General features: G+C 39.7%; 1 protein-coding gene across 3 annotated transcripts in view; it reads right to left on the minus strand.

Moving 5' to 3' along the window:
* Positions 1–12,233, minus strand: part of LOC117517431 (pro-neuregulin-2, membrane-bound isoform-like) — a 264,915-nt gene that overhangs the window by 42,431 nt on the left and 210,251 nt on the right. For all 3 annotated transcript variants that reach the window (XM_034178445.1, XM_034178444.1, XM_034178446.1), the window contains exon 4: positions 10,142–10,292. In XM_034178445.1, the coding sequence (XP_034034336.1) occupies positions 10,142–10,292 (151 nt within the window). The remainder of the gene's footprint in view (positions 1–10,141; positions 10,293–12,233) is intronic.

The raw sequence follows: 12,233 nt of genomic DNA on the forward strand, positions 1-12,233 counted from the left end.
AAATCTTAGAAACATGGTGTCTAACCAGATCCTTACTCTGGATGGCATTACCCTGACCTCTAGTAATACTGTGAGAAATCTTGGAGTCATTTTTGATCAGGATATGTCATTCAAAGCGCATATTATACAAATATGTAGGACTGCTTTTTTGCATTTACGCAATATCTCTAAAATTAGAAAGGTCTTGCCTCAGAGTGATGCTGAAAAACTAATTCATGCATTTATTTCCTCTAGGCTGGACTATTGTAATTCATTATTATCAGGTTGTCCTAAAAGTTCCCTAAAAAGCCTTCAGTTAATTCAAAATGCTGCAGCTAGAGTACTAATGGGGACTAGAAGGAGAGAGCATATCTCACCCATATTGGCCTCTCTTCATTGGCTTCCTGTTAATTCTAGAATAGAATTTAAAATTCTTCTTCTTACTTATAAGGTTTTGAATAATCAGGTCCCATCTTATCTTAGGGACCTCGTAGTACCATATCACCCCAATAGAGCGCTTCGCTCTCAGACTGCAGGCTTACTTGTAATTCCTAGGGTTTGTAAGAGTAGAATGGGAGGCAGAGCCTTCAGCTTTCAGGCTCCTCTCCTGTGGAACCAGCTCCCAATTCAGATCAGGGAGACAGACACCCTCTCTACTTTTAAGATTAGGCTTAAAACTTTCCTTTTTGCTAAAGCTTATAGTTAGGGCTGGATCAGGTGACCCTGAACCATCCCTTAGTTATGCTGCTATAGACGTAGACTACTGGGGGGTTCCCATGATGCACTGTTTCTTTCTCTTTTTGCTCTGTATGTACCACTCTGCATTTAATCATTAGTGATCGATCTCTGCTCCCCTCCACAGCATGTCTTTTTCCTGGTTCTCTCCCTCAGCCCCAACCAGTCCCAGCAGAAGACTGCCCCTCCCTGAGCCTGGTTCTGCTGGAGGTTTCTTCCTGTTAAAAGGGAGTTTTTCCTTCCCACTGTAGCCAAGTGCTTGCTCACAGGGGGTCGTTTTGACCGTTGGGGTTTTACATAATTATTGTATGGCCTTGCCTTACAATATAAAGCGCCTTGGGGCAACTGTTTGTTGTGATTTGGTGCTATATAAAAAAAAATTGATTGAATTGATTGATACTGTAACACCTAAAAACACATATACGAGGTCTGTCAATAAAGCAACGGTCCTTTTTATTTTTTTCAAAAACTATATGGATTTCATTCATATGTTTTTACGTCAGACATGCTTGAACCCTCGTGCGCATGCGTGAGTTTTTCCATGCCTGTCGGTGACGTCATTCGCCTGTGAGCACTCCTTGTGGGAGGAGTCGTCCAGCCCCTCGTCGGAATTCCTTTGTCTGAGAAGTTGCTGAGAGACTGGCGCGTTGTTTGATCAAAATTTTTTCTAAACCTGTGAGACACATCGAAGTGGACACGGTTCGAAAAATTAAGCTGGTTTTCAGTGAAAATTTTAACGGCTGATGAGAGATTTTGAGGTGATTCTGTCGCTTTAAGGACTTCCCACGGTGCGAGACGTCGCTCAGCGCTCTCAGCCGCCGTCATCAGCCTGTTCAAGCTGAAAACCTCCACATTTCAGGCTCTATTGATCCAGGACTTCGTGAGAGAACAGAGAAGTTTCAGAAGAAGTCGGTTTCAGCATTTTATCCGGATATTCCACTGTTAAAGGAGATTTTTTTTAATGAAAGACATGCAGACGGGTCCGCGCTTCGGGACGCAGCCGACGCGGTGCGGCGGCACAGGAAAAACACCTCCGTGTTGATAACCATTTGTAAAATCCAGGCGGCTTTTGATGGCTTTCAGTGGAGTGAGTATATGAGAAATTGTTTAACAGCAGGACATGTTCCAACTTGTCCTTAAGGCTTTCAACAGAGGTGTTTTTCCTGTGCCGCCGCACCGCGTCGGCTGCGTCCCGACGCGCGGACCCGTCCGCACGGACCCGTCCGCACGGACCCGTCCGCACGTCTTTCATTAAAAAAATCTCCTTTAACAGTGGAATATCCGGATAAAATGCTGAAACCGACTTCTTCTGAAACTTCTCTGTTCTCTCACGACGTCCTGGATCAATAGAGCCTGAAATGTGGAGGTTTTCAGCTTGAACAGGCTGACGATGGCGCCTGAGAGCGCTGAGCGACGTCTCGCACCGTGGGAAGTCCTTAAAGCGACAGAATCACCTCAAAATCTCTCATCAGCCGTTAAAATTTTCACTGAAAACCAGCTTAATTTTTCGAACCGTGTCCACTTCGATGTGTCTCACAGGTTTAGAAAAAATTTTGATCAAACAACGCGCCAGTCTCTCAGCAACTTCTCAGACAAAGGAATTCCGACGAGGGGCTGGACGACTCCTCCCACAAGGAGTGCTCACAGGCGAATGACGTCACCGACAGGCGTGGAAAAACTCACGCATGCGCACGAGGGTTCAAGCATGTCTGACGTAAAAACATATGAATGAAATCCATATAGTTTTTGAAAAAAATAAAAAGGACCGTTACTTTATTGACAGCCCTCGTATGTCAAAATTATACTCATATTGTAGCTGAAAACTGGAAAACCATTTTAATTTTGATGTTGCAGTCAAATATAAGAAGTTCAAAAGGAAAATATATGTAAATCACAACAGTGATATGTTGATTTCCATTATCACCATCACCTAAAACCATAATGAAATAAGTGAAGATGAAAAGAATATAAATATTTTAATATATTTGCAATTGATATGTTCAAAAGATATGCTCAAGAGAAATTAAAGTCTTCATTTAGACTCACCCGCAAATGTGTTTAGTTTAGAGAGAGCTTATTTTGGCTCATTTGTTAATGAAGAAAAACAAAAGTTGATCTTTCAGCGTTAAAAAGCTGGACATAAAAGCAGGGCTAGATGTCCGCAGGACTTGTTTAGCCAGTGAGTAATACTCACTGAAGCCCAGCCTGTATTGAATAAGATGGCTGGGGGGCAACAAATCCCTGCAGGGCTTCACTGCATTATCCAACTTTTCTGGACCCGTGCCCCAGCCGTGAGTGAATTAGCTGCAGCAATTGAGTTATTGCTGCCTCCAGTTTGTACACAGCGTATTGAACGGCTGTTGCAGCCACGTCCTCATTGCTTGTCAAGCATTTTTCTTTTGGCCAACTGGGCACAGAAGCCCTCGCCAGTCTTTTAGCTCGACATCAAACTACCCCAAGGGCTTATGCTATGTTGACATACGGTTGAAGGAAATGCAAAACATGATTTTTGACAACCGTAGCAAAAGACAATATTCATATATTTCATTTTATTGAATATAGCTGAAGCTTGCACAACATTTCTATGAAAAAAGCTGCAACTACACCGTCAGATTATGGTGCAGAACACTTGCAATACTTTTAACAATGTGAAAACAAACCATGACTTTAAAGTTCATATTTATTCCTCTTGTAAAATGAACAGAACCCTTTTGAAGTAATTTTTCTTTAGCTTTTTCTATAGATTTTAAGGGAAGATCCAAACATACAGGGTGCTACGTTAGCAACCTACTGTATTGTGCATAAAAATTCAGTAAGGTATATCTTATATATTATATTCCAATTCTAAGGTGGAACTATGCCAACATACTAAGGTATATCTAAATATCTAAAAAGGAAGAGTAAAATAGGAGAGTAGAAAAGAGTAGAGTAGAGCCACTTAGGTGCCTGGTCTTGAGAACCAGGGATGGTAGGTTGAAAAGCTTTTATATCCCATGGGAACTCTCCTTACCCACCCAAGCAGCTCAAGAAAAAGGTATATATATTATAATAAATAATAAGACATAAGAAGGATAAGACATCACAGGAGAAGACTGTTATCAAACACAAAGGAACCAACTATTTTGTAAGCTACAATCAATCAATCAATCAATTTTTTTTTTTATATAGCGCCAAATCACAACAAACAGTTGCCCCAAGGCGCTTTATATTGTAAGGCAAGGCCATACAATAATGATGTAAAACCCCAACGGTCAAAACGACCCCCTGTGAGCAAGCACTTGGCTACAGTGGGAAGGAAAAACTCCCTTTTAACAGGAAGAAACCTCCAGCAGAACCAGGCTCAGGGAGGGGCAGTCTTCTGCTGGGACTGGTTGGGGCTGAGGGAGAGAACCAGGAAAAAGACATGCTGTGGAGGGGAGCAGAGATCGATCACTAATGATTAAATGCAGAGTGGTGCATACAGAGCAAAAAGAGAAAGAAACAGTGCATCATGGGAACCCCCCAGCAGTCTACGTCTATAGCAGCATAACTAAGGGATGGTTCAGGGTCACCTGATCCAGCCCTAACTATAAGCTTTAGCAAAAAGGAAAGTTTTAAGCCTAATCTTAAAAGTAGAGAGGGTGTCTGTCTCCCTGATCTGAATTGGGAGCTGGTTCCACAGGAGAGGAGCCTGAAAGCTGAAGGCTCTGCCTCCCATTCTACTCTTACAAACCCTAGGAACTACAAGTAAGCCTGCAGTCTGAGAGCGAAGCGCTCTATTGGGGTGATATGGTACTACGAGGTCCCTAAGATAAGATGGGACCTGATTATTCAAAACCTTATAAGTAAGAAGAAGAATTTTAAATTCTATTCTAGAATTAACAGGAAGCCAATGAAGAGAGGCCAATATGGGTGAGATATGCTCTCTCCTTCTAGTCCCCGTCAGCACTCTAGCTGCAGCATTTTGAATTAACTGAAGGCTTTTTAGGGAACTTTTAGGACAACCTGATAATAATGAATTACAATAGTCCAGCCTAGAGGAAATAAATGCATGAATTAGTTTTTCAGCATCACTCTGAGACAAGACCTTTCTGATTTTAGAGATATTGCGTAAATGCAAAAAAGCAGTCCTACATATTTGTTTAATATGCGCTTTGAATGACATATCCTGATCAAAAATGACTCCAAGATTTCTCACAGTATTACTAGAGGTCAGGGTAATGCCATCCAGAGTAAGGATCTGGTTAGACACCATGTTTCTAAGATTTGTGGGGCCAAGTACAATAACTTCAGTTTTATCTGAGTTTAAAAGCAGGAAATTAGAGGTCATCCATGTCTTTATGTCTGTAAGACAATCCTGCAGTTTAGCTAATTGGTGTGTGTCCTCTGGCTTCATGGATAGATAAAGCTGGGTATCATCTGCGTAACAATGAAAATTTAAGCAATACCGTCTAATAATACTGCCTAAGGGAAGCATATATAAAGTGAATAAAATTGGTCCTAGCACAGAACCTTGTGGAACTCCATAATTAACTTTAGTCTGTGAAGAAGATTCCCCATTTACATGAACAAATTGTAATCTATTAGACAAATATGATTCAAACCACCGCAGCGCAGTGCCTTTAATACCTATGGCATGCTCTAATCTCTGTAATAAAATTTTATGGTCAACAGTATCAAAAGCAGCACTGAGGTCTAACAGAACAAGCACAGAGATGAGTCCACTGTCCGAGGCCATAAGAAGATCATTTGTAACCTTCACTAATGCTGTTTCTGTACTATGATGAATTCTAAAACCTGACTGAAACTCTTCAAATAGACCATTCCTCTGCAGATGATCAGTTAGCTGTTTTACAACTACCCTTTCAAGAATTTTTGAGAGAAAAGGAAGGTTGGAGATTGGCCTATAATTAGCTAAGATAGCTGGGTCAAGTGATGGCTTTTTAAGTAATGGTTTAATTACTGCCACCTTAAAAGCCTGTGGTACATAGCCAACTAACAAAGATAGATTGATCATATTTAAGATCGAAGCATTAAATAATGGTAGGGCTTCCTTGAGCAGCCTGGTAGGAATGGGGTCTAATAAACATGTTGATGGTTTGGATGAAGTAACTAATGAAAATAACTCAGACAGAACAATCGGAGAGAAAGAGTCTAACCAAATACCGGCATCACTGAAAGCAGCCAAAGATAACGATACGTCTTTGGGATGGTTATGAGTAATTTTTTCTCTAATAGTTAAAATTTTGTTAGCAAAGAAAGTCAATTACTCATTACTAGTTAAATATAATGGAATACTCAGCTCAATAGAGCTCTGACTCTTTGTCAGCCTGGCTACAGTGCTGAAAAGAAACCTGGGGTTGTTCTTATTTTCTTCAATTAGTGATGAGTAGAAAGATGTCCTAGCTTTACGGAGGGCTTTTTTATAGAGCAACAGACTCTTTTTCCAGGCTAAGTGAAGATCTTCTAAATTAGTGAGACGCCATTTCCTCTCCAACTTACGGGTTATCTGCTTTAAGCTACGAGTTTGAGAGTTATACCATGGAGTCAGACACTTCTGATTTAAAGCTCTCTTTTTCAGAGGAGCTACAGCATCCAAAGTTGTCTTCAATGAGGATGTAAAACTATTGACGAGATACTCTATCTCCCTTACAGAGTTTAGGTAGCTACTCTGCACTGTGTTGTTATATGGCATTAGAGAACATAAAGAAGGAATCATATCCTTAAACCTAGTTACAGCGCTTTCTGAAAGACTTCTAGTGTAATGAAACTTATTCCCTACTGCTGGGTAGTCCATCAGAGTAAATGTAAATGTTATTAAAAAATGATCAGACAGAAGGGAGTTTTCAGGGAATACTGTTAAGTCTTCTATTTCCATACCATAAGTCAGAACAAGATCTAAGATATGATTAAAGTGGTGGGTGGACTCATTTACTTTTTGAGCAAAGCCAATAGAGTCTAATAATAGATTAAATGCAGTGTTGAGGCTGTCATTCTCAGCATCTGTGTGGATGTTAAAATCGCCCACTATAATTATCTTATCTGAGCTAAGCACTAAGTCAGACAAAAGGTCTGAAAATTCACAGAGAAACTCACAGTAACGACCAGGTGGACGATAGATAATAACAAATAAAACTGTTTTTTGGGACTTCCAATTTGGATGGACAAGACTAAGAGACAAGCTTTCAAATGAATTAAAGCTCTGTCTGGGTTTTTGATTAATTAATAAGCTGGAATGGAAGATTGCTGCTAATCCACCGCCCCGGCCCGTGCTACGAGCATTCTGACAGTTAGTGTGACTCGGGGGTGTTGACTCATTTAAACTAACATATTCATCCTGCTGTAACCAGGTTTCTGTTAGGCAGAATAAATCAATATGTTGATCAATTATTATATCATTTACCAACAGGGACTTAGAAGAGAGAGACCTAATGTTTAATAGACCACATTTAACTGTTTTAGTCTGTGGTGCAGTTGAAGGTGCTATATTATTTTTTCTTTTTGAATTTTTATGCTTAAATAGATTTTTGCTGGTTATTGGTGGTCTGGGAGCAGGCACCGTCTCTACGGGGATGGGGTAATGAGGGGATGGCAGGGGGAGAGAAGCTGCAGAGAGGTGTGTAAGACTACAACTCTGCTTCCTGGTCCCAACCCTGGATAGTCACGGTTTGGAGGATTTAAGAAAATTGGCCAGATTTCTAGAAATGAGAGCTGCTCCATCCAAAGTGGGATGGATGCCGTCTCTCCTAACAAGACCAGGTTTTCCCCAGAAGCTTTGCCAATTATCTATGAAGCCCACCTCATTTTTTGGACACCACTCAGACAGCCAGCAATTCAAGGAGAACATGCGGCTAAACAATGAACATTGCTAAGGCCGGCTAGATAAGCTAACGTTAGCTGTTAGGTATAACTAATTGTACCCCACTCCTCCAATATTTACTTAAATATAATAATATTAAAAAGGGGGGAACAAGAAAAAGTAAAGCATGTAGAAATGTACATGGAAACATAAGTACATATATTTGTAGAAAAGAATCACCAAACCTGCAGCTGCCAGCGATACACATCTTGCTGTTTCTTCTTGGATAACTCATATCCATTTGTGGTGTGTCGAGCTCCACTTTGCTATTTGTACACTGCTACTTAGAAACTAGCCTCCTGTGAGAGGTTTTCAGGTGAGTTAGTGATCCTGCAACATGTCACAGTGCACCAGTGGAGAGGAGCCGCCAAAGCTCCCTGAGGTGAAATGTATTTCACCATTAATGTTTGCTTTCATTTCATGTTTGTGTTCAATTTAGTTTTGTTGTCTATACAAACAGGGTGTCCCGTATTTTCCGGCCTATAATTCACAGATGTTTTTTTTACTAGTTTGGAAGGTCCTCCGATTCATAATCCGGTGCAATTTATATACCAAAAAATTATGTATTTGTTACTAATAATAATAGGAAGAACAAGAAGCACTATTTACATAGTGCTTTTCAAAGAATTAGAGCGCTAAACAAAATAAATTCCGAAAGTAAAATAAAAAAAAAAACACCCATAATAAAAAGTACACCACAATATTAAGTACTTTGGGCTTCTTCCTTGTTTTCACTCAGGGACACCACAGCAGATCTGAGGTGGATTTGCATGTTGATTTGGCAAAGGTTTTACACTGGATGCCCTTACTGATACAACTCCACATTATATGAAGAATGGCAAGAGGTGGCCTTGAACAGGAACCTTCCACACTAAAAACAAGTCCACGTAACCACTTGGCCACCACACCTTCAACAATATACAAAAACTGTATCGCTAATACACCAACAAATAGTCTGCAATAAAAATAGCACTTTTCCATCTGATGCAGATGCTGAATACGCATTACAATTATACATTCACCAATTAACACACACAAAAACTCACATGCACAGTTTGCTGCCATGGAAGGAGCTCAACTGCACACTGGCAGCAACTTGGGGATTAGGGAGCTTCCCCAAGGGGCTGAAGTGATTTTCCACTCTAATCGAGGACCCTCGGGTTACAAGCCTGTTTCTCTAAGCTCGAGATCATCATGTCCCACAATTCAAAAATACAATTACAAAGTAGGTCACTAGAGTTACTGCAGTGCTGTCTTGCTGTGCTTGCAAGTTTAATTGTACGGTGAATTTTTGTATCTCATGGTATGACTGCATATATACTCATTAATATCTTCTAATACTATTTATCTAAACAGTTCTATATCCAATATAGAACTGAGGTCCACCTGTGTTAGTGCTTAGCCCTGGATTCTGAAGGATGAGCGTCTACACCTCTCCATTCCAGTTCATCTGAGGTTACTTCCCCTGTCAAAGCTGCTATCCATTTACAACTGGGACAATGCAGATGAGTGTCTTTCTAAAAAGGATTAACTCTGCAAATGTGCAGCATTTAGAAATTTAACTGCCAACAATGTTTTAATATGATTACGGTTGTAAAAGAGAGACATATCCTTCAAAGGTGGCATCTTAAAAATCAACATCTGGCATTAAAAACATACAAAAAAAAAAAAAAAAAATCACAGTCCAATTTTTGACTACATGATGATTATCGATAGCCTACATGTTTTTGTGGCTTGAAATATTGTGCAGCGGTGAACTGTCACGCATCCAATGACACTATTAAAAGTTAATATCAGTCAGAAAAACGGGATTTGCTTGGATTTGTTTGGTTGCATATTTGCTTGTGTTTTTAATACCAGAGAATAAAACAAGAATGTTTCTTTTAAATAATTTCCTGTTTTGGGCCTCATGATTAAAAGGGGGGAACGGAAGGAGTTCTTTTTTTTTTTTATCTTATGTTTTGACAAACTATTTAAATGCTTAAATGTCAAGTTGTTTCAACAATAAAGTCATCCTGTTTTTTTTTTTCTTTTCTTCAGAAGAGATCCAATAGAGGGTGGTTTCTTCAGGACACTTTAGACATGGGTCCTAATCCCTTTTGCCAAGGACCTTAAATGTAAGCAATGATTCTATTTACCTCATTGGGGGCCTCTAACAGGCATAAATATTTGCTCACGGCTAAACCAGTGACTCATGACATTTTGAAAAAGCTTTTAATGTGCAGCCGCTTCCATCGTACACTAAACACAGCTTAAAAGGATGAAACGCCAACATCTCACTCTATCATTAGTGTTAAAATACACAAGAAACCACCACAACAGGTGGGTCATTACAGGCGGAGTGGCAGCATTTTCCTGTGATGTGCTGTTGCTGCTGTTGCAAGAAAGATGAATAGGATCAAGTGCAATCACAAAAACAAACAGCAGAATTAAAAAAAAAAACATTTCTAATTGGGATTCTGAAGTACATTTCCAGATTAAAGACGGCGTGAAATTAATTTTTACAGTAAAACACAAAATCTCTGAATTGAAGATAATAGAAGAAATGTTATTATTTGAAGGTTAAGGCAAAAAGGAAAGACTACTCACTTGCAGGACAGCTGATTAATACCATGTATGAAGTAACAGTCACCGCCATTCACACAGTAGGCCTTCTCCGTGTCGTTGCATCTTCTGGCGTGGCCTGAGCCTTGAGATAGTGTTGTGGTTTCTGAGGATGTGGGTACTGAGGGGATGGGAACTGAGGAAAACAGCAGGGGAAAAAAACCATTAACACAGGTATTAATCATATTTACTCATATTCTTTGCAGGTTAATCCTTTTACAAACAGAGAGGATAAACAAATATATATATATATATATATACACTAAACAAATCCGTGTGACATCACCTGTAGGTTCTAAAAGTTGCCATTTCGGCAGTGCCTGACTCTGCCTAATTCCTGGCCAACCATAAAAAGGTGGCATGTGGGCAGGAACAATGAGGCCCAAACATGGTCCACATTTCATATTTACCAAAAGAAAGCTTAGGCAAACAGGCTACATTTGGTTTGGGTGATGAATTAATACATACTTTTGTAGACTGGGTGGTGGTTTTTCAGAATGTGTGACTTGACTGTGGGTATGAAAAACTGCAACTGGCATACTGGCTCAGTAACTGTTGCACCATCAGTGGAGCTAATGTCAGCATGCTACTTACTAATTAATAAGATAATTAAGATATAGACCTAATTATGTTAAAAATTTCCCTCAATACAAATACTGGAGCACAGACTTCTTAGATGACCTGTTGTTACAACAAACCACACAGTACGCCATAGTATCTCAAATATTTGTAATAAAATGCCCAGAAAGAACAAACATGGTTGAGTCCACCACAGTTAGCAACTGCTGTTTGTGAGGCTGTGAATCATCTTGCTGGCACACACTACATGTGAGTCACAGTGACCATGCCCCTAATTATTCATAATTTTATGGTTTGAAATAGCTCAAACTGATATCTTATTTGAACCACTTATTCTTCCCATTTCCAAAGACAATGCAGGTTAGATGAACTGGAAACTTTAACTTGACCGTAGGTGTGCGTGCAGGTGTGACTGTCTTTGTCTGTCTAAATGTGGCCCTGCGACAGACTAGCATCCTGTCCAGGATGTAACCCGCCTATTACCCTATGACTGCTGGGATAGGCTCCAGCCCCCTTAATTGGAATAAGCAGGTGTAGAAAATGGATGGATAAAAATACATCACCTCCCGTGTACAGTTGTCATGAATGGGAAACCTAGATATCAAGATTAAAACCATTTTTTTTGTATCAGACTGAAGGTATATATATATATATATATATATATATATATATATATATAAAACCTGTATAAACTTTTAACAAGAGGTTCTATGGAAAGTGACATGGTTTTGGAACCAGCATCAAATGTCCATTTACATAATTGCAAGATTTGGCACTTCTGCTTTGGCTTCATCTTACAGCACCCATAGTTGCCTCTTGAGAATAAATTGTAATTTAGTAACACATTTAGAGTTTACACACATGGTTTGTGTTGAATAATTATTCGGGTGTCAAAAAACTGCTTAACCTTTCATGTTGCATCGCTGTAAGTGTTCTTAGAACCTTCATTATACACTTGGATTTTCACGAGGACTCTTATTTTTCCATCCACCAATGTCATTGTGTCTTTAAGTAATGATGATGCTCTCTAAGAGATAGATAAATATTTCCTTGATATAGCGTAGGAGTTGTTTATTCACTGGCTCGGGTTCTTGGAAGAACCGAACATGTTGTATATCTGCACCTAATCGTGCTGAATGAATAGACATAATATGTTTGGGATAAAGTTTTAATATTGGGAGGAAAAGATGAACCGACAGAAGGAAGGTGAGTGCCGAAGGAGAGACGCACATCTGCAGGTTTGAGCTTGATATATGGGAGGAGCACTTTTCGGCATGTGAATGTGAATGTGTACCTGCAGCCAGATGCTGTTAGTGACAGCTTGTTGATCGGAGTACACAAGTTTCCATTCTGAAGACACTTTCAACTGTGATATATCAGCTTCAACACCCTGATATTCATGACACGTAGAATGTTGTGACAAGGAATTATAGACTCTGCAGCCGACTCGGTGGCTCTGACACATAGTAGGCTGTTTGCCATGACGACAAGGTTTCAC

The sequence above is a fragment of the Thalassophryne amazonica genome, chromosome 9, assembly GCF_902500255.1.
Source record: "Thalassophryne amazonica chromosome 9, fThaAma1.1, whole genome shotgun sequence".
Lineage (NCBI taxonomy): Eukaryota > Metazoa > Chordata > Actinopteri > Batrachoidiformes > Batrachoididae > Thalassophryne > Thalassophryne amazonica.